The sequence below is a fragment of the Neovison vison genome, chromosome 1, assembly GCF_020171115.1.
Source record: "Neovison vison isolate M4711 chromosome 1, ASM_NN_V1, whole genome shotgun sequence".
Classification (NCBI taxonomy): Eukaryota; Metazoa; Chordata; class Mammalia; order Carnivora; family Mustelidae; genus Neogale; species Neogale vison.
The window spans coordinates 44,292,234-44,319,005 of record NC_058091.1 but is presented as its reverse complement, the minus strand read 5'-3'; the positions used below and the strand labels follow the sequence as shown (position 1 = coordinate 44,319,005).

Sequence of the window (26,772 nt, the reverse complement as noted above, 5' to 3'; positions counted from 1 at the left end):
AAGAAACGAGATCTTGCCATCTGCAACGACTTGGATGGAACTAGAGGGTATCATGCTAAGTGAAATAAGACAGAGAAAGACAATTATATGATCTTTCTGATATGAGGAATTTGAAAGGCAGGGCATGGGGTCGTGGTGGGTAGGGAGGGAAAAAATGAAACAAGATGGGATCGGGAGGAAGACAAACCATAAGAGACTCTTAACCTCACAAAACAAACTGAGGGTTGCTGGGGTTGGGGAGGTAGGGATAGGGTGCCTGGGTTATGGACATTGGGGAGGATGTGAGCTATGTGAGTGCTGTGAAATATGTAGCCCTGAAGATTCACAGACCTGTACCTCTGGGGCAAACAATACATTATCTGTTAATTTAAAAAAAAAAGATACAAAGCTTTTGCACAACAAAGAAAACAGTCAACAAATCCAAAAAACAACTGACAGAATGGGAGAAGATATTTGCAAATGTCTTACCAGATATAAAGAGCTAGTATTCAAAATCTATAAAGAACTTATCAAACTCAACACCCAAAAAAACCCAAAAAATCCAGTCAATAAATGGACAAAAGACATAAACAGATATTTCTCCAAAGAAGACATACAAATGACCAACAGACAAAGTAAAAAGTGCTGCACATCACCTGGCATCAGTAAAATACAAATCGAAACCACAATGAGATATCACCTCACACTAGTCAGAATGGTTAAAATTAATAAGTCAGGAAAGACAGGTGTTGGCGAGGATGCAGAGAAAGAGGTGCCCTCTTACACTATTGGTGGGAATGCAAGCTGGTGCAGCTACTCTGGAAAAACAGAATGGAGGTTCCTCAAGAAGTCAAAAATAGGGGCGCCTGGGTGGCTCAGTGGGTTGGGCCGCTGCCTTTGGCTCAGGTCATGATCTCAGGGTTCTGGGATCGAGTCCCGCATCGGGCTCTCTGCTCAGCAGGGGGCCTGCTTCCCTCTCTCTCTCTGCCTGCTTCTCCATCTACTTGTGATTTCTCTCTGTCAAATAGATACATAAAATCTTAAAAAAAAAAAAAAGAAGTCAAAAATAGAGCTACCCTATGATCTAACAATCATACTACTAGGGATTTATCCCAAACATACAAATGCAGTGATCCAAAGGGACACCTGCACCCCAATGTTTATAGCAGCAATGTTCACAATAGCCAAGCTATGAAAAGAGCCCAGATGTCCACCAACAGATAAATGGATAAAGATGTGGTATATATATACCACATCTCCTCTATCCATTCCATTGTGTGTGTGTGTGTGTGTGCGCGCGCGTGCGCGTGTGTGTGTGTGGATGGGGTAACTGAGTGATGGACATTAAGGAGGGTATGTTATGTTATGAGTACTGGGTATTATATAAGACTGATGTGGGGCACCTGGGTGGCTCAGAGGGTTAAGTCTCTGCCTTCGGCTCAGGTCATGGTCTTAGAGTCCTGAGATCAAGCCCTGTATTGTGTGTGGGGGGGGGGGGGTCTCTGCTCAGCAGGGATCCTGTTTCCCCCTCTCTGCCTGCCTTCCTGCCTACTTGTGATCTCTCTCTCTATCAAATAAATAAATAAAATCTTAAAAAAAAGACTAATGAATCACTGACCTGTACCTCTGAAACTAATAATACATTATATGTTTATTAATTGAATTTAAATTAAATTAAAAAAAATTTTTTTAAAGATTTTATTTATTTATTTGACAGACAGAGATCACAAGCAGGTAGAGAGGCAGGCAGAGAGAGAGAGAGGAGGAAGCAGGCTCCCTGCTGAGCAGAGAGCCCAATGCGGGACCACATCCCAGGACCCTGAGATCATGACCTGAGCCGAAGGCAGAGGCTTAACCCTCTGAGCCACCAGGCGCCCTAAATTAAATTAAAATTTAAATAAATATTTATATTTGTTAAATAAATATTTATATAATTAAATTTAAAAAAAAAAAAGAATTGTCCCTCCAGCTCCAGTTACTACCTCCCACTTCTTCATCAGTCATTACAGGGGCTGGGGTATAGAGTGCCTGGCTCGCCTTCTGCCCTCAAGGAAGTCCTTGCTCCTGGGCCTGCATCAGCAACCATCATGTCACACTATATGGCAATCTCTCAGGAACCTATTTCATAAGCTTTGGAAAGTGGATTATTTCATCATTTCTTCTTAATGTAAAATGAGAAATTAAACCACAGGAGAACCAAGAGTCTTACCCAAGGTTTCAGATAGTGTTCTTTTTCCTATCCATGCTGCCTTTCATTCAAAAGAGATAAAAATGTATACAATTTTGAGTCAACAAGTCTAGATAGCCAGACAGACCTGACTAAGCTGAACTAGACAAAGTGTTTCATCTCTCTGTGACTTATTATTCTCAACTTAAAAAGGCTACTGTGAGAATTCGATAAAATAGTAAAGATAAATTGTCTACCACAGGGCCTGATTGTTTAGAGAAGATCTTTCTTAAATGCTTCCCTCTCCTCATTTTCCCTAGTTTAAAAAAATACGAATTTTTTTTTAAGTTTTTATTTCAATTCCAGTTAGCGAACATACAGTGTATTATTAGGTTTCAGGCATAAAATACAGTGATTCAACACTTCCATACATCACCAAGTGCTCATCACAACAGGTGCACTTAATCCCCAGCAGCACCCATTGCACCTATCCCCCCACCCACCTCCCCTCCCCCAACCCTCAGTTTGTTCTCCAAACATGAGAGTCTATTTCTCGATTTGCCTCTCTCTCTTTTGTTTTGTTTGTCCTTTGCTCCTTTCTTTTGTTTCTTAGATTCCACATGAGTGAAATCATATGGTATTTGTCTTTCTCTGCCTGACTTATTTCATTTATTTCACATATTCTCTGCCTCTATCTACATCACTGCAAGTAGGAAGATGTCATTCTTTTTTATGACTGAGTAATATTCCACTGCATATATATGCAATGGAATACACACACACACACACACACACACACACCACTCCTTTATCCATTCATCAGTCAATGGACACTTTGGTTTTTTCCATAGTTTAGCAATTGTAGATAATGCTGCTATAAACATCAGGGTTGCAGTTATCCCTTTGAATTAATTATTTTTGTATTCTTTGGGTAAATACCAGTATGCATTTGCTGAATGGTAGGATAGTTCTATTTTTAACTTTTAGGAGTCCTCCATACTGTTTTCCAGAGTGGCAAGACTTCATCAAGATAAAAGGCCTCTGTACATCAAAGGAAACAATCAACAAAACTAAAAGACAACCTACAGAATGGGAGAAGATACCTGCAAATAATGTATCTGATAAAGTAGTGCCCAAAATACATAAAGAACTTGTATGTACTATTTGTATTTTTTCTTTAGAACCTACATAACTGTGTTTTAAGGAAAATCTATGTTTTAAAACACATGTGGCTATGTTTAAAAGAAAAAAAATACAAATAATGCATGTACTTTCCCACAAATGGTTACACTCTTCCAAATTTCTGGGTTTCTGACCAAAAAAAGAGTCATGACACAGTAAAAGGCAGTTCTGCTTAGAAATAATAATTAACACAGTAACATGAGAAAAAACTTGAGAGACATTGTGAAGATAACTTTCAGTCTGACAAACTGCCCAGAAAACTTGTCCTTGTATAAAGCAAGGGAGTGACCCAAAGGTATAAATAAAGATGAAAAACAAAACAAAACAACAACAACAAAAAAACAAAAACACTGGTTAGAAAACCAAAGGTGGAGGAACAAGTCCTGATCCAGGATGATGGCCTGGCCTGTCCTTGGAACACTGGATTCCTAATGCTCATCTCCAGAACTAGTAGAATCCTCAGTTTTCTGTAATGGCCTGGGGCCAGCCTAGTCTGCAAACTTCTTTTTAAATGATTGTTGAGTATCTGACAAACATTTCTACCTTGCTAGGCAGTGTGGTCCACAAATGTTCGTTTGTGGGATCACAAAGTACCCTGTGGTTCTGTGGTCTCCAGAGCTCTTTACGCAATGTCCCCAGCACAATGATTCGAGGTTTCTGGAATCTCTCTGTTTCTACTGGGGGGGAAAACTAGAAATCATTTTTTGTCAGATACGTGATATTTGATGTTCTTTATCATGTATTTGAAAGAATGTCATTAAAGCATTGGTGACCTTGAAGTTCCCCTCCAATTGGTGAGAATGACAGGCCATCTCCTTAAAATAGCCATGTCCTTGCTTGGGTCACTGTGTGCTTGCTAGGACCATTAAAAGATTTTTTTTTTCTTTTTTGAGATTACAAAGACTGTGAATAGTTTGGAAATGTTTTTTTTTAATTTTTTTATTTTTTTTTAACAGAAGGAAAAGAAAAAGAAAAATTGTCAAAACTTTGAAAAGAAACACTTCCTACTCTTGTACACACAGCAGTTCTGCCACATTCATCAAAATCTTGTTCTTCTTTCATGGAAAAGGAACCTCCTAGGTCATCATCACTCATTGGTTGTTGCACAGAAGGAGGATGGTAACAAGGACTCCTCCTGTTACCCTGAAGCAGTTTTCCCCCCCAGCCGTACAGGCAACACCCTGATCAGAAGCAGATTCCTGAATCCTGGCATGTTAGAGACTTTGTCAAGAAAAGGAACATCATGGTGACTACTTCTCTACCACACAGAAGAGGGAAATCTTTAAAAGCACCTGGAACTATGAGCAGAAGTTTCACTTTTTCTAAGAAAAAAAGAAAATCCACTCTTGTTCTACTTTGGAAAAGAAATATACATCTTTTATCCATATTACCTGCCAGTTATTCCTACTTACATGAATCAAATAAATCTTTCCATTAAAAACCCTACAGTCATCATTACGGACACTATGGAAAAAATAGCATGCTTTCTTGGCTAAGCTGCCAAGATTAAAAAAAGGAGTGACTGATACTCTTTTAACTCTTTTTTTTTTTTAACAGAGTTTAGGGAAGCCTGGATGGCTCAGTCGGTTAAGTGGCTGCTTTCAGCTGAGGTCATGATCTCAGGGTCCTGGGATTGAGCCCCGCTTCAGGTTCCCTGCTCAATGGGGAGCCTGCTTCTCCCTCTGCCTCTGCCTGCAGCTCCCCCTTCTTGTGTCCTCTCAAATAAATAAAATCTATGAATAAATAAATAAATAGACTATATTTTTTAGAGCAATTTTAGGTTCACACCAAAACTGAGAAAATACAGAGATTTCCCATATGCCCGCTGGCTTCACACATGCATAATCTCCTCCATTTTCAACATCCCATAGCAGAGTGCTATAGTACCTATAATCAAGAAACCTACATTGACACATCATTATCACCGAAAGCCCATACTCTACATTAGGGTTCATCCTTGGTCTTGTACATTCTATGGATTTTGACAAATGTATAACGTCATATACTGCCATTGGAATATCTCAAAATAGGTTCACTGCCCTAAATGTTCTCTGTGCCCTAGTTATTCCTCCCTTCCCCCAACCCATGGCAGCTACTGATCTTTTTATAGTCTACATAGTTTTGCCTTTTCCAGAAGGTCATAAAGTTAGAATCATACAGTAGATAGTCTTCTCATACAGTTAGGTTAGCTTCTTTCATGTAGTAACATGCATTAAAATGTCCTCCATGAATTTTCATGGTTTCATAACTCATTTCTTTTTGGGGGGCTGGATAATATTCTACTGTATTAATGTACCACAGTTTATGTATCCATTCACCCATGGAAGGACAATTTGGTTGCTTCCAAGTTTTGTCAGCTAAAACTTGTGACTAAAGCTGTTGTAAACATCCATTTGCAGGTTTATGTATCGACATGGGTTTTTGAGTCATTTGGGAAAATATCAAGTAAAGAGACTGCTGGGTCATAAGGTAAGAGTATATTTATTTTTTAAAGAAATGGCCCAGCAGTCTTCTGAAAAGACTATACCAGTTTATAATCTTACCAGCAATGCGTAAGAGTTCCTGTTGCTACATATTCCAGTCAACATTTGTTATTATCAGGTTTCTGATTTTAGACATTCTAAAAGGTGTGTAGTGGTATCCCCTTGCCATTTTTTTCCCCTTGCCATTTTGATCTGCACTTTCTTAATAACGTAATAAAAGATGTGGACAATCTTTCATACACTTATTTCCTATTTGTATGTATTCTTTAGTGAGGTATCTATTCAGATCAATTGCCTATTTTTAAGTTAACATTTCTTATTGTTCAGTTTTTAAGAGTTCTTTGTATCTTTTGGATAATGGTCCTTTATAAGATATGTCTTTTTTTCTCAGTCTGTGGCACATCTACATATGCTCTTGAGTGTTTCACAAAGCAGAAGTTTTTAATTTTAATGAAGTCAATCTTATCAATTATCTCTTTCATGAATCACGTCTTTGGTGACATCACCATAACCAAAGTCATCCATATTTTTTTTCCTATGTTATCTCCTAAGAGTTTTGTAATTTTGTGTTTTTTAAAGATTTATTTATTTGAGAGAGAAACAGAGAGAGCACATACATGTGTGAGAGAGCGTGTGCAAGGGGGGAGAGGCAGAGGAAGGGGAAGAGAATCTCAAGCAGACCCCCCACTGAGTGTGGAGCCTGACCTGGGCTTGATCCCACCACCCCCAGATCATAACCTGAGCTGAAATAGAGAACTGGAGGCTCAACCGACTGAGCCACCCAGTTGTCCCTGTAATTCTGTGTTTTAAAGCTAGGTCTATGACTCATTTTGAGTTAATTTTTATGAGTAGTGTAAGGTCTGAGTCTAGACCTTTTTACACGTGGATATCCAGTTGTTCCAGCACAATTTGTTGAAAACACTAAATATCCCCATTGTATTGTCTTTGCTCTTTTGCAAAGAATCAGTTGACTCTATTTATCTGGGTCTATTCTGGGGTCTCTATTTTGTTCTATTGGTCTATGTATCTATTCTTTCACCAATACCACTCTCTTGATTACTATAGCTTTAGAGTAAGACTTGAAGTCAGATAGTGTCAGTCCTCCCACTTCCCTCTTCTCCTTCAATATTGTGTTGCTGGCCCTAGGTCTTTTGTCTCTCCATAAAAACTTTAGAAGCAGTTTGTTAATATGCACAAAATAACTTGCTGGGATTTTGACTGGGACTGTACAAGGTCAAGTTGGGAAAAACCAGCATCTGGACAATCCTGAGTCTTCCTATCCATGAACATGTAATATCTCTCCATTTATTTAGCTCTTTGGTTTTTTTTTTTAATCAGAGTTTTGTCATTTTCCTTATACAGATTTATATATATATTTTGTTATATTTATACCTGAGTATTTCATTTATAGAGGTGCTAATGTAAATTTTATTGTGTTCTTAGTTTCAAATCCCACTTATGCATTTTGGCATTTGGGAAAGCAATTGACTTTTGGATATTTGCCTTGTATTGTGTAACATTCCTATGACTGCTCATTAATTCCAAGAGTGTTTTTGTCAGTTCTTTCAGATTTTCTACAGAAACCATCAGATCATCTGTGAACAAAGTGAGTTTCATTTCTTCCTTTTCAATGCATACCTTTCATTTCCTTTCCTTTTCTTCTTAGTAGCTATGAATTTTAGTACTGTGCTGAATAGCAGTGGTGAGAGGAGATATCTTGCCTTGTTAACCTAATCTTAGTGGGAAAGTTTTAAGTTTGTCACCATTAAGTATGATATCAGCTGTAGGATTCTGCCAATATTCTTAATCAAGCTGAGGAAGTTCCTTACTATTCCTATTCACTGAATGATGTCATGAATGATTGTTGGATTTTGTCAAATGCTTTTTCTACATCTACGGATAGAACCATGTGATTTTTTTCTTTAGCCCACTGGTGTGACAGATTACATTAATTGGTTTTCTGATGCTGAACCATCCTCGCAAACCTAAAACAAATCCTTCCTGGTCATTGTGTATAATTTCTTTTTATGTATTATTGGATTTGATCTACTAATATTTTGTTTATCCTTTTAATTTAGAAATGCTGGAAGGCACAGCTTATATTAGAGAGGAAAAAACTGTGGGTGTGCCTGGGTGTCTCAGTCAGGTAAGCATCTACCTTCAGCTCAGGTCTAATTCTGGGATCAAGCTGTGCATCAGGCTCCCTGCTCCGTGGGAAGCCAGCTTCTTCTCCCACTCCCCCTGCTCATGTTCCCTCTCTCACTGTGTCTCTCTCTGTCAGATAAATAAATAAAATATTTTTAAAAAAGAAGTACCTACCAAAGATATCAAAAGGTGAAAATAGTGAATGCTTTCCATCTAAGTTTGGGAACAACATAAGGATGTCTACCATCTTTATTTCTGTTTATTATTGTGCAGGAGATCTGTTGAAGAAATATTTGCCTATCTCAGGGCACCTATAAGATGCAAAAAGTACTAAACATAAATGAAAGATTAAGAAACTATGTTGATTATAAAACTCAACACCCAAAATAAGAATACTCATTTAAAAATAGGGAAAAGACATGATTAGACATTTTTCCAGAGAAGACATACAGAAGGCTGAGAGACACATGAATAGATGTTCAACATCACTCATCATCAGGGAAACACAAATCAAAAATGAGATATCACTTCACACCTTTCAGAATGGCTAAAATCAACAAAAAAGAAACAACAGTGTTGGCAAAGATATAGAAAAAGGGAACTGTTGTACTGTTGGTGGGAATGCAAACAGGTATAGCCACTCCATAAAACAGTATGGAGTTTCCTCAAAAGGTTAAAGGTAGAGGGAGATGAAGCATGAGAGACTGTGGACTCTGAGAAACAACCTGAGGGTTTTGGAGGGGAGGGGTTTCAGAAGTTGGGTGAGCCTGGTGGTGGGTATTAAGGAGGGCATGTATTGCATGGAGCACTGGGTGTGGTGCATAAACAATGAATTCTGAAACACTGAAAAGAAATTTGAAAAAAAAATAAATTTTTTTAAAAAAGTTTAAAGTAGAACTGACCTACAACCCAGGAATTGCACTACTAGGTATTTCCCCAAAGAATACAAAAATACTAATTCAAAGGGATACAGGCATCCCGATGTTTACAGCAGCGTTATCAACAATACCCAAACTATGGAAACAACTCAAGTGTCCATCATCTGATGAATGGATAAATACAGGGTGATATATATATAACACAATGGGATATTAGTCATAAAAAAGAATGACATCTTGCCATTTGCGACGACATGGATGGAAGCTAGACAGCATTGCGCTAAGCGAAATAAGTCAATCAGAGAAAGCCAAATACCTTATAATTTCATTCGTGTGGAATTTAAGAAACAAAACAAACAAGCAAAGAGAAAAAAGGAGGGAGAGATAAAGCAAGAAAAATTCTCCAGTATGAGAGAAACTGATGGTTATAGGAAGGGAGAGGGTGGGGGAGGGATGTTGGATTAAATAAGAGGTGGGGCTTAAGGAGAGCATCTGTGATGAGCACTGGGTGTTGTGTGGAACTACTGAATCAGTATGTTGTATACCTGAAACTAATAATACACTGTATGTTAGCTAACTGGAATTTAAATAAACACTTTAAAAAAAAGACACAATGTGGAAAATAATGATCTAACTAAAGATGACCTAACTAAAGATGAACTCATTGATTGATATTTGGACAAAAACTTGACCATAACTGGTGTTTAACTAAAAAATTTGTGGTGTTCTTTGAAAGAAGTCTGCCTACCTTGGTCTTGTAAACTATGAAAGTTTTAATTACATTCACAACAGTGTATTTTGAGAACCTAAATTTTCAACACTTGTGACCGTCCAAACAAAAGGTCAAAATCAACTGGATATTACATGCATGTTGCCTTGTCAAAGGGCGCCTCATAGTTTAATTCTCTTATTCAAGCTAACTATTGCCTTTACACTAAAGTCTTTAAAAAATAAAATGTAGCTTACCTTGTCAAGATTTTAAATGTGTTTTTGTTATTTAATGTTTTAACAAAGAATATATGTATTATTATATCACAAATTTTAAAATATTTTGATAACTATATTTCCTTTGTAATCCAATTTATTTTATTTTATGCATTTAGAAACATTACTCTGAGAATTCTCCATAGGCTTTGCCAGACTAGCAAAAGAGCCATTGCACAGAAAGCTCAAGAAGCTCATGGTTTTTCTGGAAATTTGAAATAGAAATATCTGATGAAGTAGCACCTTACTGGCTCAGTAGGTAGAGCATGTGACTCTTGATTTCAGGATTGTAAATTCAAGCCCCACGCTGGGTGAAGAGATTACTTAAAAAAATAAAATCTTTATAAAAAAAACCATCTGATGAAGACAGCAATATGTCCTTCAAGTACTGGAACATCGTGAGCAATCTCATGAGATTAGTTGATCTCAGTCTCTCATAACAGCAACTGGAAGACCACCTTCTGCTTCTCTTAATGATAATGACCTCATGTACTACCAGTGATTTAGGCCAGGAAGCTGTCTAGATTCCTGCTTTTGACCCTGATAGGATGTCTAGAACCCTACCTATAGTTATTGTGACAAAGATTACATACTTTAAGAGGCAAATGCCTCCCCCAAAGGGGGCGTTCTCTCTCTCCCTCAAATATATAAATAAAATCTTAAAAAAAAAAAAAAATGGGGTGCCAGAATGGCTCAGTTGGTTAAGAGTTCAACTCTTGGTTTCAGCTCAGGTCATGGTTTTTTGGGATCACAGTCTGGGGTTCCGTGGGATCGAGCTCCCCCATCAGGCTCTGTGCAGAATCTGCTTGTCCCTGTCCTCTCCCTCTGCCCCTTCCCCTTCTAATAAATAAATAAAATCTTTAAAATTTTTTTTAAAAAGGACGAAAATGAGCATTTGGGCCACTTCCCCAGATTCAAGTTGGTTTTTTTTTCTTTTTTTAAGATTTTATTTACTTATTTGACAGAGAGAAAGAGAGCGAGCATCAGCACAAGCAGGGAGAGCTGCAGAAAGAGGGAGAGGGAGAGGCAGGCTCCCCGTTGAGGAGACCTCACTGTGGGGCTCTATCCCAGACTCTGGGATCATGACCTGAGCCAAAGGCAGATGCTCAACCAACTGAGCCACCCAGGCACCTCAATCCCAGATTCACGTTGTATACATTGCCTAAATCTTGTGCTCATTTGTGCCTTTAGCTCCAGACATGGAATCAGCTATTTCTCCAAGGATCCTAGGTATTCTTTTTAGTGGAAATAGTATTAGAGATCATAGTACTGGACATCAGAGTGTGTCACTGGGTCAGATTGTTCCTGGGCTATTTCAGTGGGACAACAAAACAGGTTTTTCTTGTAAAGGAATATCATATTGTTACTTCAAAATGTCAGGGTTCCTACGAAAATTCTTGATTTTCTCTAAACTAAATACCTTACACTAATCCTTTTCCTGATAAAATTGATATAACTATTTATTTGGTTTATCCCACAATTTAAGTTAAAAATAATATAAAATCAGGTGCCTGAGTTGCTCAGTTAAGGGTCCAACTCTTGATTTGGGCTTGGGCATGATCTCAGGGTTGTGAGATCAAGCCCCATGCTGACATTGGGCTCCATTGGGCTCCACTGGGCTCCGTTGGGCTCTGGAGCTCAGCTGGCAATCCACTTAAGATTCTCCCTCCCTCTGCCCTTACCCCCAATTGCACGTGCACACGCGGGTGTGCTCGCTCACACTCTCTCTCTCTCTCTCTTTCAAAAATACATAAATAAATCTTAGAAATAATAATACAACATCAATACAAATATTAAATCTAAATATGGTTCAAAACTTTCTAGTGATTGCTTTTGGTTTTAGATAGTAGCTGTTTTTAGCTCCTAATAGAAGGATCTCCTCCATCTTGAGATAAACTGAAAACCCAAGGAGAGTTTCCATGGAAGAGATCTGTTTCCATACAATGGTTTATTTGTCACCACCCTCAGGTCCATCAGTAATGACTTAGTTATAAATACAAGGCTCATATGATTTCCAGCTAAAAATCAATTTATCTCCTAGTCTTTAATTTCTAGTGACATCAGAATCCTTATATTCGAACTGTACTTCTCACTTTGTTAAATCCTGACCTCATCTTTAAAGATTGTAAATTTTTGCATCCTTTCATGCCTGTACGCTCTTGTCATTTTAAATATGCGAAATTCTTTTATAAATTTAAAATATAATAAATTGTTGTTCTAAAGTTTGTGACATATACATTGGAAAGACTCTCCCAATTAATATTACATTGACCAGTACCAATCACATTTTTTATTTTTTGCAGGGAAGTCAAAGAGGTAACTAGTACTTATTTTATGAATCTACCAATTAGCAAAAAAATCATATAGGCAATACTGGTTTTGACATTTTGTTTGGAAGATTCTTGGCTCCTAGGTTAAATTCATACTAGGATTCTTATTTTAATTGATAAACATAGAGTAGAATACCAAATTCTCAGATGTCATTGGATAAACACAAATATCTACTACTTTAATATACTAAAAATTCAAATTCCACACAACCAACTTAAAATATTATGTTATATAACCAGAGAAGATGAAAAGGAAAAAGAAAAGCCACTGATTGGAAACTGAACCTTTCCCAGAATATTCAAGAGGAAACTTTTTATACACTCATATAATTCTAAGATTAACTAAGTCCTGCCAGAACTATTTCCTAAAACACACCATCTTTTCCCATTTCATTTTATTGCAATTAAAGTCCTAGGTTATATCATATTTGCATAGGTTTTAGCTATTTGGGTTTTAATGCAGAAATCCAAATGCTTGCCATGCCCCAAATTTTGCACTCCATAATAACTGCATCTATCAGTACAGAATGAAACAAAATAATAGTCTTTAAAATCAAGGTAAATCCATCAGCTCTCTGGCACTCAGGCCTTCAAACTACGCTACCAGTTTTCATGAGTCTCCAGAGCAGGTACCAAACTGGGGGACTACTCAGCATTTGTAATCAAGTGAACCAATACCTTATGATAAATCTCTTTTTCTCTCTCCCTCTCCCCTCAACCTCTTTCTCCATGTATATATTATATATTGGGTATAAAATGGATCAAAGACCTAAACCTAAAAACAAAAACAATAAAACTCTTAGAAAAAAACATAGGGGAAAAGCTTCATGACATCAACTATGGCAATGTTTTTTTTTCAAATATGACACTACAAACACAGGCAACAAAGGAAAAAACAGAAAAATCAGACTTTATCAAAATATATGTTTGTCCATCAAGAAGCAGTCTCAACAAAATGAAAAGGTAACCCATGGAATGAGAGAAAATATGTGCAAAATATATATGTATATCTGATAAGGGATTAATATCTGGAATATATAGACTCCTACAACTCAGCAACAATAACAAAAGCCAAGTAATCCTGTTAAAGCATGGGTAGATCATAGGACTTGAATAGACATTTCTCCATAAGATACAGAAATAGCCAATAAGCACATGAAAAGATGCTCAACATCATTAATCATTAGGGAAATGCAAATCAAATCACAGTGAGATACTACTTCAAACCTCTTAGCACGGCTATTATCAAAAAGCAGAAGATTGGTGTTGGTAAGGATGTGGAGAAAATGGAACTCTTGTGCATTGCTTCTGGGAATATAAAATGGTGCAGCCATTAGAGAAGGAAGTATGGCATTTCCTCAAGAAATTAAACATAGAACTCCATATGGTCCAGCCATTCCACTTTTGGGAATCTTCCCAAAGAATGGAAATCAGAGATCAAAACAGGTATTTATACAGTGAGATACAACAGATATTTGTATCATGTTGATGGCAACATTATTCACAATAGCCAAAAGGTGGAAACAAATCAGTGTTCATTGAGGTATGAACAGATAAACAAGATGTGGTATAAATGGAGTATTATTCAGCCTTTAGAAAGAAGGAAATTCTGACACATGCTGCAACATAGATGAATCTTAAAAGGACCTTATGCAAATAAAATACAAGTCAGCCACAAAAGGACAAATATTGTCTGATTCACTGACACGAGATACCTAGAGTACTGGGATTCAGAAAGACAGAGAAGAATGATCATTGCCAAGGGCTGGGGGAGGAATAGGAAGAATAACTTCCGAATAGGAGTTATTCTTTAATGGCCAGAGAATTTCCTTTGGCAAGATGAAAAAGTTCTGCAGATAGATCGTGGGGATGGTTGCCCAACAATGTGAATGTGCTTAAGGCTACTAAACTGTACACTTAAAAATGGTTAAGATAGGTAATTTTCAGGTTTTGTGTGTATATATATATATATATACATATATGTATATATATATCTTATACCAAAAGCTTAAAAAAAAAAAAGGTACTGATTTGATGCATTTGGGGAAGTGTGAGGACTATATATGCTGTTCTGCAAAGCATAAATCAGTGGTCACCTAATAGGACCTCCAAACGAATTCCCTTCTCCTTCTCTTCCCAAAGCACTGGACTGTTGATTGCCCTCAGGAATCAGTTGGTTAAACACAGGGAAATTCTGCAATTTTAAATTCTATATAACGATGTTTTATTGACTGCATTCCTATTATTGCTTTCCTTGCCCAAAGCTTTGCCTTAGGGTACACACACACATACACACTTCACATCCTTAAAATACTAAGCCTACAGAAAAAGAGGGCGCAAGGACAGGGAGGAAAAAAATGCCTTAAAAAAGCGACAGAAGGCAGCATCACGTCCACATAGCTGCTGCTTTTACTCCCATGGTCCGTTTTAGCTTCCAAGAGCTGTCCCCGTCCCAACGCCGGTTCATCGCTGAGACTTCCATTGCGAACAAACGCGGGACTGGATTGGAATGTTCTTAAATTCCAAGGTTCGACGTCTAAACAACGTGGACTTGGTACGTTCTCCAACTGGAAAGACAGCGGTCAGCCACGTCTCACAGTCCGTGTTTGGCTTCCACGGCCCAAAAAAGCAAAGCACTCCTCTCTCCTGCCTCTCTGCACTCCTCTCTCTCCCCCCCTCGCCTCTTCCATCTTTTCCTTCCCCTCTTCTCCAGCTTTCGCTCTTTCAAGGGAACGAGCTCGCGCCACCCCAAGCCCAACACAAACCGTGCCTTCCTTTCGGGAAAAACTCGCGCCTCAACGTAGGCTAGAAATAGCGAGGGCCAAGACGCGGGGTGGCCCCTCCGGCACCTCCCGCGTCCCCGGGAAAGCGCAAGCCCTCCAGCTGTGCGGTGGCGGGCTCCCCGGCACCGTGGCCAGTGCCCGCTCCCCGCCGGGAACAACCTCTCCACTGTTGCTGCCGCCAGCGGGGGCCAGCCGCCAGCCCCGGCGCGCCCGGGGCCGCCCCCGGTGCCAGGGTCGGATCGGGTGACCGCGCGGGCGTGCGCCCGGCTGTGGGGCCGGCCTCCCGCCTGAAAGAGGCCGGCCCCCGGCGCGCCCCGCCCCGCCGGCCCGGGCGCCTAGCTCCCGCTCCCGCCGCGCCCGCCGCCACTCGCCGCCGCTCGCCCGACCCGCCTGCACGCTCGCCCTTCTCACGCCGCAGCCATGGGTCCCGGAGCCGCACGAGTCCCAGCGCTGCGGCTCCTCGCGCTGGGCGCGCTGCTGTGGCCGGCGGCCGGCGCCTGGGAGCTCACCATCCTGCACACCAACGACGTGCACAGCCGGCTGGAGCAGACCAGCGAGGACTCGAGCAAGTGCGTCAATGCGACCCGCTGCGTGGGCGGCGTGGCGCGGCTCTTCACCAAGGTGCAGCAGATCCGCCGTACGGAGCCGCACGTGCTGCTGCTCGACGCCGGCGACCAGTACCAGGGCACCATCTGGTTCACCGTGTACAAGGGCGCCGAGGTGGCGCACTTCATGAACGCCCTGCGCTACGATGCCATGGTAAGAGGACGGCTGGCCGGGGCGGCTGTCGAGCCCGGGGGTAGGAGTCCCGAACCGAGAGGGAAACCGGCGCGGAGGAGCAGCCTACCGTGTGGCACCGGGTGGCCCGCCTGGGACGGGGTTCAGGGCGATGCGGGAAGAAAGCGGGACGCTGGCCGGCGTGCCAGGTAGATGCAGACAGAGAAGTCCCTTGGATGATTCGTTTGGAGGAGACGGACTCATCCCTACCTCCGAGGGCGTCAGCGGGCGTACGTGGGAGCGTTGGCAATTACCCAGGACCAGGGACCGAAGCAGAATGCTTTATTTCGGGTTTAGTGGAGGGAAAACCCAGGGTCAAAGAGGTTGAGTAGAGTGTGCTGGTCACCCGTTCCAAAAGAGAGACACGGTAAGGACGGATCTTCCCACGGGTCCGTCTCTGTTCTTTAACAAAGTCAACTTTCTGCACCCCCGCCAAAAAAAAAAAAAAAAAAGGAAAGGAAAGAAAAGAAAGGATTCCAGATTCCTTAGATGTAACGCTCCCAAGCTTGGGGTAGAGCTCTCTTCTGTGCGCGAGTTATTTAGTCTCTCTGTGCCTAGGTGCCATCCTCTATAAAATGGGGATAACGTATCTACCTCAGGGGGTTTCCTGGTGCATAGCATGGCTTCGGTAAATGTTAGTTATCATTACCAGATACTACTCTACAGGTTTTTAAAAAGGAAGAAAAGAAACATCCGGAGAGAATGAAAATGCAGAAACCCTAGGATTTCAAAGGATTTTTATAAAATCAATTTGGCAGCACGGATTTAGAGAATCTAACTGAAGGGATGAAGCCCTTGAAATACATGCGGGAGTTTAAGTCCAAGCTCCCAAAGGCTCTGGGAAAGGCAATGCCTTATTTGCTCTAGAAAATGAGCAGAGAGGGGGTATGCACTAATAAATATGACCAAAGCATATATATGGTTTGTTTTTCTCATCAAACCACCACCCAACTTTAACCCAGCGTAAAATCGTAGAGTAAAGGGCTTCTGTGGAGAAACAGGGGACAAGAAATCTTAAGGGCTTTAGAAGAGGAAGAAGAGAGCAAGGGTCCAGAAGGAAGAGAAGGAGAGGTGTGGTCCAGGCTGAGATACAGAGGGTTAGCAATACACTTGGTATGAAAACAGCACAGAGGTCATTTTTTTTCCCTGGAAGCCTGGAGAAAGGGGGACAGGAAAGGATGATAAGGTAGAGCTGTTTGGTTTTTTCCACCAACAAAAAGACTCATCCTGGAGAGATGAGAGATGGGCAGAGGGAGTTCCTCTCCATTCTGATAGTAGTTTGTGGGTTATCAGAGACACTGAAAGCACAGGGATTCAAGCAGATCCCTACACCTCTGAGTCCATGGCTGCGGGGTGGGGGTGGGGGGGTCTCATCAGCATCTGTCTGGACTCCACAGAAGAGTGGGGGGCGGGGTCTCAAGAACCCTGTACGGTCTCTTATCATTGCTATCTCCATAGTCCAACTTGCCTGATGCTTTGTGTGGAGTAATGTCAGAACAAATATTTACTGAATTGAATTATTACTAGTTTACATCTCCATTTCCTCCCAGAAGGGTAAAATAAACATCATGTGAGTTTGTTTTGATTTCACATATAAATTACCACTCTTAAAATTTCTCTTTGTGATACCCTTTTCTGCACAGCTATGTTAACTCCTTTTGATGAAAAAGAGAGAGAGAGAGAGAGAGAGAATTCCTCATTTTCCCTAGTCCTCATGTTTTCCTATTTAAGTCGGATTGAGCCCGTGATGGTAATCATCCAATCAGATCTTTGTGATAGGACTCTGGGTGAGGCTGAAACAATTTGCTGCAAGTTACAGCGCGTCAGTGGGAAGTATTTAGAATGCTTTTTGTTGGATGGAATAATTTTCTTTCAAGTTTCACTCAAGATAATTGGGCTGGGACCTGAGGAAAAAATAGATTGCAATATAATGTTGACAGGAGGTAAAGACGGAAAGTCTGATGGCCACGTTCCTGATAGTATCTCAGCACCTGTGCCATTCTGGGGTTTGACAAGCATGATTTGACCTGCGTAGAATGTACTCCTGTTATGCTTTAGCGTGTGATGAAGCTCTGCCGTATTCTTGTTTTTCGGAGATTTTTCATTGTCATTTTGCTTATGTTATACTCCTCCCAGGGAGTTTATTGCTGTTCTGCTCTAAGTGTTAGCCCATTCCACCCACTCACTCACCACATCTTCAATTCCAGGAAGCTGGTGAGTCTGGTTTGGGTGGAAAACAGTTGTCGAGGGGCCTCACCAGTTCTCTAGAAACTGGGCTTGGTTAGAGGAGCCACATCTAAGGACTCAAGGTTGTATAGAGCACAAAGAGAAGCTACTCTAATCTAGCTTCATCCCTGGAGGTCCCTGGAGCAGGAGCCTCAAAGGTGGTGTAGACTTTCTAGCCTCAGAGGTGGTATAGACTTTCTAGACCTGTGTGTCCCAGTGAGCGCTGCTGGAGTAGTTTTGACGCCTCTGGAGGCCCCCGGGCCGGCCCGGAGGCCCCTAGACCCAGCTGCCAGGCAGGAAATTCTGGAGGGAGAGCTTCAGAAGCCGCTTGTTGGTGGAACTGTCTGGGTTGAAGGATGAGTGTCCCCCGAGGCGTGAGGAGCACGGCACTCACAGTGTGAGCTGGGCTGGGTTCCTGGGTTCCTTTCTCCAAGCTTCCTGTTCCCTAACTGGGAAAGGAGAGGGATAACCCCTACCCTCGCTGTGTAGGATTTTTGTGAGCAGTGCATAACAAATGTAAAAATCCCTAAGGCCAAAATTAGCAAGACAGGAAACAACATGTGTTGGAGGGGATGTGGAGAAAGGGGAACCCTCTTACACTGTTGGTGGGAATACAAGTTGGTGCAGCCACTTTGAAGAACAGTGTGAAGATTCCTCAAGAAATTAAAAATAGAACTTCCCTATGACCCTGCAATTGCACTCCTGGGTATTTACCCCAAAGATACAGATGTCATGAAAAGAAGGGCCATCTGTACCCCAATGTATATAGCAGCAATGGCCACGGTCGCCAAACTGTGGAAAGAACCAAGATGCCCTTCAACGGACGCATGGATTAGGAAGATGTGGTCCATATACACTATGGAGTATTATGCTTCCATCAGAAAGGACAAAGACCCAACTTTTGTAGCAACATGGATGGGACTGGAAGAGATTATGCTGAGTGAAATAAGTCAAGCAGAGAGAGTCAATTATCATATGGCTTCACTTATTTGTGGAGCATAATAAATAGCATGGAGGACAAGGGGAGATGGAGAGGAGAAGGGAGTTGAGGGAAATTGGAAGGGGAGGTGAACCATGAGAGACTATGGACTCTGAAAAACAATCTGAGGGGTTTGAAGGGGCAGGGGTGGGAGGTTGGGGTACCAGGTGGTGGGTATTAGTGAGGGCACAGATTGTATGGCGCACTGGGTGTGGTGCAAAAACAATGAATACTGTTACGCTGAAAATAAAAAAAAAATAAAAAATAAAAATCCCTAGCGCCCTGCTGGATCATAGGACGTGCCCAGGAAAGGTTAGTTCTGGGTGCCCTGGCGTGGGGTTGGGGGGAGGAATAAAAAGAAGGCGTGAGGAAGGAAAGGTTTGGGTTTTACAGTCAGTTTATCTGATTCCAACTGCCTGCCCTACTCTACCCCCACCCCCCGGGACCCCCAACATCATTTCTAAGCCCCATTGTGTAAACTATTCTTAGTGTTTACTCATGGAGTGGATTTGTGAAAACCCTTGAGAGCACACAGTCGAAGAGATTTGTCTCAGGAGGTGGGATTCCCACCATGCAGATGCACTGGGAGGAAGACAGCCTCCGGGAGTAGGGCCGCCTCCTCTGTAGCGGGCCCTGGTCCCCTGAGCCCGCTTGTTGTCCGTAAGACCACAGCCTCAGTCCCAGGAAACTATTCCTTGGTGCCTGAGCCCCCGGGGCAGGGTGGGGACTGTGACTGTCATAACTCTCCCAGGGGACCGCTAATCAAATCGCCTTTACTCAACAGTCCCCCCCTGCTGCGTGAGCAACGGCTCTGTTTGATGTTCCTGTTTCTGCTTGTCCTTGCAGAACTTTTATCACAGGGAAGGGTCTTATGTTCTTAAATTATGTAACTCCTTCTATTGCCCAGATCATTCTGTTTCTTTTGTCCTCAGCTGCTTGTTGTTGTGGTTTTTTTTTTTTTTTTAACCTAGTTAACAAAAATGTTACATTAGTTTCACATGTGCAACAATGTGATTGGACAAGATTCTGTGTTCTGCTGTGTGCACCACAAGTGTAGCTACTGTGTGTCACCGTACAGCCAAACAACACTTAGAGTAACACTGACTGTACTCATGTTTTTATTCCCGCAGCTTCTTCATAAAGCAACTGGAGGCCTGTATTTCCCACTCCCCTTCACCCGTTTTGCCCAATTCCACACCCTGTCCCTCTGGCAACCGTTAGCTTATTCTCTGTATTTATAGGTTTGATTCTGTTGTTTGGTTTTTTTTTTTTAAGATTTTATTTATTTATTTGAGAGAGAGAGTGAGAGAGGGCATGAGAGGGGAGAAGGTCAGAGGGAGAAGCAGATTCACCGTGGAGCTGGGAGCCCGATGCGGGACTCGATCCCAGGACTCCGGGATCATGACCTGAGCTGAAGGCAGTCGCTTAACCAACTGAGCCACCCAGGCGCCCTTGATTCTGCTTGTCTGCTCCGTGTTTATATCCTGCATAGTGCTGCCCAAAGACTCCACAGATTTTACTGTCCTCTTCTCCAGTGATGGTTTAGGACAAGCTTCTCTGAATAGCTTCCTGTAGTTCCTTCCTGGGAGGGCTTCTTTTGGGATCTATAGCCAAGGGTGGAATTGCTGGCCACAGGGATGCATATCCCTACTTTGAACAAGGACTGCCCGAGTGACTGGAGTGCTCTGTTCTCCCCAGTCTCCCCACCCACACGGATGTGGAGCCCCTGATCCTCTCCCCTATCCTGCAGCATTATCCCACTTCCCAGAAGAAATGTCATCTCATTATTTGATCTTGTGTTTTTCTATTAACTGGGGACTTCGGCATATTTACTTTTTGAGTTTCCTTTTCCCTAATTGCATGTTCACATCCTTTGCTTTTTTTAAAAAAGTAGGTTTGGGGCACCTGGGTGGCTCTGTCACTTACATGTCCAACTCTTGGTTTCTGCTCAGATCGTGATCTCAGGGTCCTGGGACAGAGGCCCCCCTCAACCAGCTCTGTGCTCAACAGGGAGTCTGCTGGAGATTCTCTCACCCTCTGCCCCTCCCCCACCCACATGCCTGCTCTCACTCTCTAAATAAATAAAAGAGGGATGCCTGGGTGGCTCAGTCAGTTAAGACCCAGACTCTTGGTTTTGGCTCAGGCCATGATCTCCTGATTGGGAGATAGAGCCCCAGCTAGGGCTCCCCACTCAGTAGAGTGTCCCCTTCCCTTCTGCCCCTCCCCCATTCACACATGTGTGTGCACTCTCACTCCAAAATAAATACATAAATCTTTTAAAAATAAATAATTAGGTTTACTCTAGTTTTTGTGATTTTCAGGAGTTCTAGATATTGATCTGTGAGCAGTTTTTAGACATTGTGAATATCTTCTGATTATGTATGTCTATGAACTCAATCCACAGTGTCTTTCACTGAATAAAAATCCTTCATTTGGTATAATCAAATTTGCTTTTTTGTTTTTTGGGTTTTTTGCCTTGTGATGTGTGCTTTTGATAGTTTACATAAATGTTTCTTTTTGAAGCTTATCACCCTCAGTACTCATCACCAGAAATTCAGAGATCAGTACTGTTCTCTCTGCATTTTGAGAGATAATGAATCTGTAATCTGGGGCTATGCCATTCCCCTCTCTGGATCACCAGTTCCTCACCTATGCAATAAGAGTTTCGAACCAGCTCATCTCTGGGGTTCCACACATTTCTAAACAAATCATCCTAAGAAATGTTTTGATCCAAATTCAGTTCAGTGGAATATTTTGATTGAGAGAAGGGGCAAGAGGATGGGGCAGAGGTACGGAGGCAGGAATCTGCAAGGTTTTGGACCAGCCTGGACCAGAGCTGAGGTGACAGGAGCCATGAGAGATGAGGTTGTATATGGCTGAAAGGCCATCCTGAAAAGTCTGGGCTCTCCTCTGTTGTCACAGGTCGGGGTATGGAGAGGCACTAGAGGTTTCTGAGTAGAGGGCGACTGTGGTATAATTAAAAAAAAAATAGTTATTTTGTCTTTATTCCCAGTTCCTGGCACACAGCTCCCCAAACCCATGGAATTTCCTGAGTGGTGAGAGTCTTTTGTATGCTAATGAGATGACTGATGGCTGAGGACCACTAGATAGCCTCAGAAGGAGGATTGGAGTCATAAAATCCAATCCACAGCTAGAGGATTGGAACTTTCTGCCTCCCCTCAATCTCCTGGGAGGGGAGAGTGGCTGGAGATTGAATTAATCGGCAATTGCCCACGATTTAATCAACTATGTGTACGTGATAAAAAAAAAACCTTGAATGATGGGGTTCAGATGGCCTTTGGTTTGGTGAACACACTGGGGTACTGGCAGGGCGGTGTGCCCAGAGAGGGCACGGGAGCTCTACCACCCCTCAGCCCCCTGCATACCTTGCCCTACGCAGGTCTGCTGCTTGGCTGTCCCTGAGTCGTCGCCTTTATAATATACCAGTAATAGTAACTAAGGCACTTTCCTGAGTTCTGTGAGTCATTCTAGCAAATGATCAAACCTGTGGAGGGGATCATTGTGGAACAGCCAGTTGGTAACCCCAGAGATCTGGAGAATTGGTTGGTGTGAGAAAAAAAACCTCTCAGTGACATAAGAAAATCACAGTTTGGGAGGATGAGCAGAAATGGGTGACAGGCAGAAGACCCCCGAGAAGAGGATGGTGAAGAGGCGGGCAGCGGTCTAGGGTGAGATGGTCCCTGACCTATGGTGATAGGGAAAGAAAGGCTGAGTCCATGGGACGGTTTCATCGGATCGGCAGTGGAGCCTGGGGCTAAGAGGATGACCTCTGGAGTGACTGCCTGGGATCAGGCCCCCTCCCTTTCACTTAAAATCCATGGACCGAAAGCAGGTTATTTAATCTCCTCGCGGGCTCCATGTCTACAGGTATAAGCTGGGTGTGATGACAGCCTTCACCACAGAGGTTGTTATGGGGCCAAAAGGACACCGTAGTTCCTGGGAAATGCTTGGCACAGGGCCAGCTCACAGTAAAGCATTAGGAAGTGCTGGCCCTGCTCACCTTCTGGGGACAGGGATGACTCAGGAGAGGGTGCAATCAAAAGATGACTAAGAGGGTTCAAGCCAGGTACACCGGGAGAGTCAGCAGAGTTTGCCACTACCACCCAGGAGCACGGAGTCTTCTACTTACCCTTACCCCCTGACAGCTGAAACCTGCTATTCGCAGCACAGAAATGCAGTCTGAAGGCTCCTCTGAAATTACTAGACAGGACTGGACCCTGCGGACCTGTGGCAGACAGGGGCAGTGGAAAGAGATTTGGCCAGGACACCATGACTCCGGGGTTTTCCTGCTTGCCTCCTCCTGCTCGATAGCTATGTGAGTTTGGGGAGGGGATTCCTCATCTGTAGGAAGGGGGATCGGGACGGGGTGGCGTGTTGCATGTCACCCAGCAGCTCAGGCTTTGCCCTGCCCTCTGTCTTCCTTCAAATCTGCCAGGATGACTTGGTTTGCCCCAGAACTTAATTTTACACCCAAGTCTAAGTTTGCTTGACAACTCTCTTATGTCTCCCTCACAGTTATGGTCATGACAGTGAATTCTTGCAGAGAGATTTCCTTGGGTCTTCTTCTGGGTACCTTCCCTGTTTCCAGATAAAGAGGTTCCCAGGATGTGGATGGAGCCTTACTGTACTTATAATAGAAGATGATGGCCTAAGGAATGGTAGGAGGATGAGCCCAGTTTCAAGCCTGTTGTCTTTATGGCCCATTTAATCATTCAGTCCACAAAGATTCACTAAGCACTACACATGCCAGGCTCCCTCCTAAGTGCTGGGCCAAGTGAATCTGACCAGTGAGGGAGAAACCTGCTATCTGGTGGATAGAAGGCAGTGCCCGGTTGAGCACTTTCTTTTTATATATTTTTTTAAGATTTTATTTATTTGACAGACAGAGATCACAAGTGGGCAGAGGGGCAAGGGGATGGGTAGGTGGGAAGCAGGCTCCCTGATGAGCAGAGAGCCCGATGCTGGGCTCAATCCCAGGACCCTGAGATAATGACCTGAGCCAAAGGCAGAGGCTTTAACCCACTGAGCCACCCAGGCACCCCCAAAAACATTTTTAAAGCATTCTTTACCAAGGGATATAGTACATGAACTCAAGTCCCCACATCCATAATGTCTCCATAATGCAAAATATACCCATATCTTTTTTTTTTTAAGATTTTGTTTATTTATTTGATACAGAAGAGAGATCACAAGTAGGTATAGAGGCAGGCTGAGAAAGAAGGGGAAGCAGGCTCCCGGCCAAGCAGAGAGCCCAATTTGGGGCTCGATCCCAGGACCCTGAGATCATGACCTGAGCCAAAGGAAAGGGTTAATCCACTGAGCCACCTAGGCACCCCGGTTGAGCCCTTCTTGACCACATAGAGAGTCTGGGCAAGACCTGTGAAGGATGGGGATAAGCAAAGCATAAATGACTGAAATTCTAACACCTGATCATGGGAATTCAAGAACCAAAGATCTGGTCTGCAGAAGACACAACGTCAAGCCCATAAATGTGTCTTCTATGCCCAAATGCATAGTGGGGATGTTTCCTCTTTTCCCCAGAAAATTAATCCTGAGCCAAGAGAAGTCACCATCCATTCAGAGACTTTCAAAGTCTCTCACATCAAAGAAACTCTCAGAATTACTTTATCTTCAATAACAAGCCCAGGTTTGAGGAAGACAATTTAGCAATGTTAGTTTGGTGAAGCTTAAAAGAGGTATATTGAAGGCAATGGTATTTTTTTTTTTTTTTCAGGGCAAGGAAAGTCAGTAGCAAAAACAACTAGACGTCAGAAGTTTTGACGGTCTGGTAGCTGTGGATCCCTAAGCCTCAGTGATGTCAATGGCCCCCACCCCATCCTGTGGCTGTGGTTATGGCCTTTCTACTTCCTCTCTTCCTGAGTGAGTTCCACACCAGAGCTGGGCTGCGTAAGGCCAGCCCCAGGCACCAGGGGAGGAAGCAAAAGAGGGTTCTTAGCTCATCCTGTCCTTGTTCTGGCATTTGCATTTCCTTAACTAAAAATTGGAGGGAAAACAAAAAACAAAAAAAAACAAAACAAAACAAATCACACATTAAGCCAGCAGCTCTCTGTAGGTCACCCACAAATACATCTGAATCCTGCATGAACTCCTTCCGTGTCGATTTCCTTCAACCACATACCTAGAATTTGAAAATTCTCTTGACACTTCTTTTCCCTTCCTTGAATAATTGATTCCATACATAAACCACACATTGGTTGTAGCTCTCTAGTCCCTCAGAGATACAGTTCAACCTGCATGGAGCCCAGTTAGGCAAGCCTGTGATTCTACATGTAATATTGTTATATGTATTTTGCACAGAGAGTTGTAACTTTTTCTATCTGATGTGAAATGCTGTCTGTTCAGTATTTGTTCATTCATTCTTTCAACAAACACTGAAGTGCATGTGAGCTGTCTTGAGCCCCGGATCTTTTTTGTCACTCAGTCAGAGGCCACATTCTCCTGCCAGGCCACATTCTCCTGCCATGCCCCACAACTATGGGGTCAGAGGGAGCAAAACCCACCCCAGAAATGGTCCACAACTCCAGAAATGGGTCCTCTCAACCAAACCTAATTTGTAAGCACCCCTTCTTAAGGTGGTTGTTGAGTGTCCCTGAATGACTGGCAACTAAGCCCCATTGTGGACGCGGTCGGGCTCTCCCTGTAACCCTCCCACCATGGAGTGTGCTGCAAGCCCCAGGCCTTAGTGGGATGAGCCACTGTGCCGGTGACTCGCTAAATCTATGCCGCGGATTTCCGACAAATGGCTTTTCGACACTGCAATTGATTTCTGCGGATTAGAACAAATCATTTTCCTGCATATCTTAAATCAATTATTTCTTTCCTTTTTCTGGTATATTCATGCTTCAGCTTCTTGTCTTCACTTGGAACATCTGAGTGCCTCAACCCTTGTGTTTTCATTGCCTCATCTGTTGATACAGTTGATGTCATCTGCTTGGGAGCCTCTCCTGACCGGCGTCAAGGAGGGGAGGATCACACTGTGAAGCCCTGTGGTCCTTATTGGGCAGTGTGTGCCTGCGTCTTTGGTGGGCTGTCTCACATGTCCCTCCCTGTGGTCCCCATGTGGTTTACGTATGCATGCATGGATGAATGTGCCCATGTCTTGCCCTGCCCCTGTCTGCCCTGACAACTTCCTGAGGACAAGGACTGAGCCCTTGTTACTTGGCACTCTACAACCCTGTAGGAAACTAGTCAAGTGATATCCATCCCTTCCAGGTATTTCCATTATGGGCACAATGACAGAGTGGTTAAGGCCCTGGATGCTTAAGCCTCCCTACCCTTGTTCAGGCCTCTGCTCTGGCCCTTGCTAATTGCTGGAGCCCTGTGCCTCAGTTTCCCATCTCTGAAAAGGACAAATAGTAGCACCTACCTAATAGAATTGTGAAGATTAAATGAGTCAATACATGAACAGGGCCTGGCCATGTAGCCTGAGAGTCTTAACAATCAACCCCTCTTTTTGTCATATTTTTTGTATTTAAAAAAACTCCTTGAAATCTCCTTATGTCAATTTCTCTGGTAATTTTTATCTTCTGTGAACAAAGCTGAAGCTCTGAAATGTTCCCGTTCTAATTCAGATATGGATGTCCTTGGATAGACCAAATAGTTGGTCTCCTTAGCAGTTTTCCAATGAGAAAAGACTCTAAAAAATTCCGTTTTCTCCCTAACTGCCATCACGACATCTAAATAATGTTCTCGACACACAAAACAGTTCAACAAACTTTTTCTAAAAATCTGTCTCATTTGCAATTTACAAAGGCCAGTATGATATTAGTGAAATGGAAAGAAGAGGAGCAGACCGATTGTTAGAGAGGGACTGGTAG

General features: G+C 42.6%; 1 protein-coding gene across 1 annotated transcript in view; it reads left to right on the top strand.

The window, feature by feature from the left end:
• The first annotated feature begins 15,317 nt into the window (after nt 1-15,317).
• The window catches only part of NT5E (5'-nucleotidase ecto), a 50,122-nt gene continuing 38,667 nt past the window's right edge, over nt 15,318-26,772 (top strand). Inside the window, exon 1 of the mRNA XM_044246206.1 lies at nt 15,318-15,690. Coding sequence (XP_044102141.1) covers nt 15,352-15,690 — 339 coding nt within the window. The 5' untranslated portion in view covers nt 15,318-15,351. The remainder of the gene's footprint in view (nt 15,691-26,772) is intronic.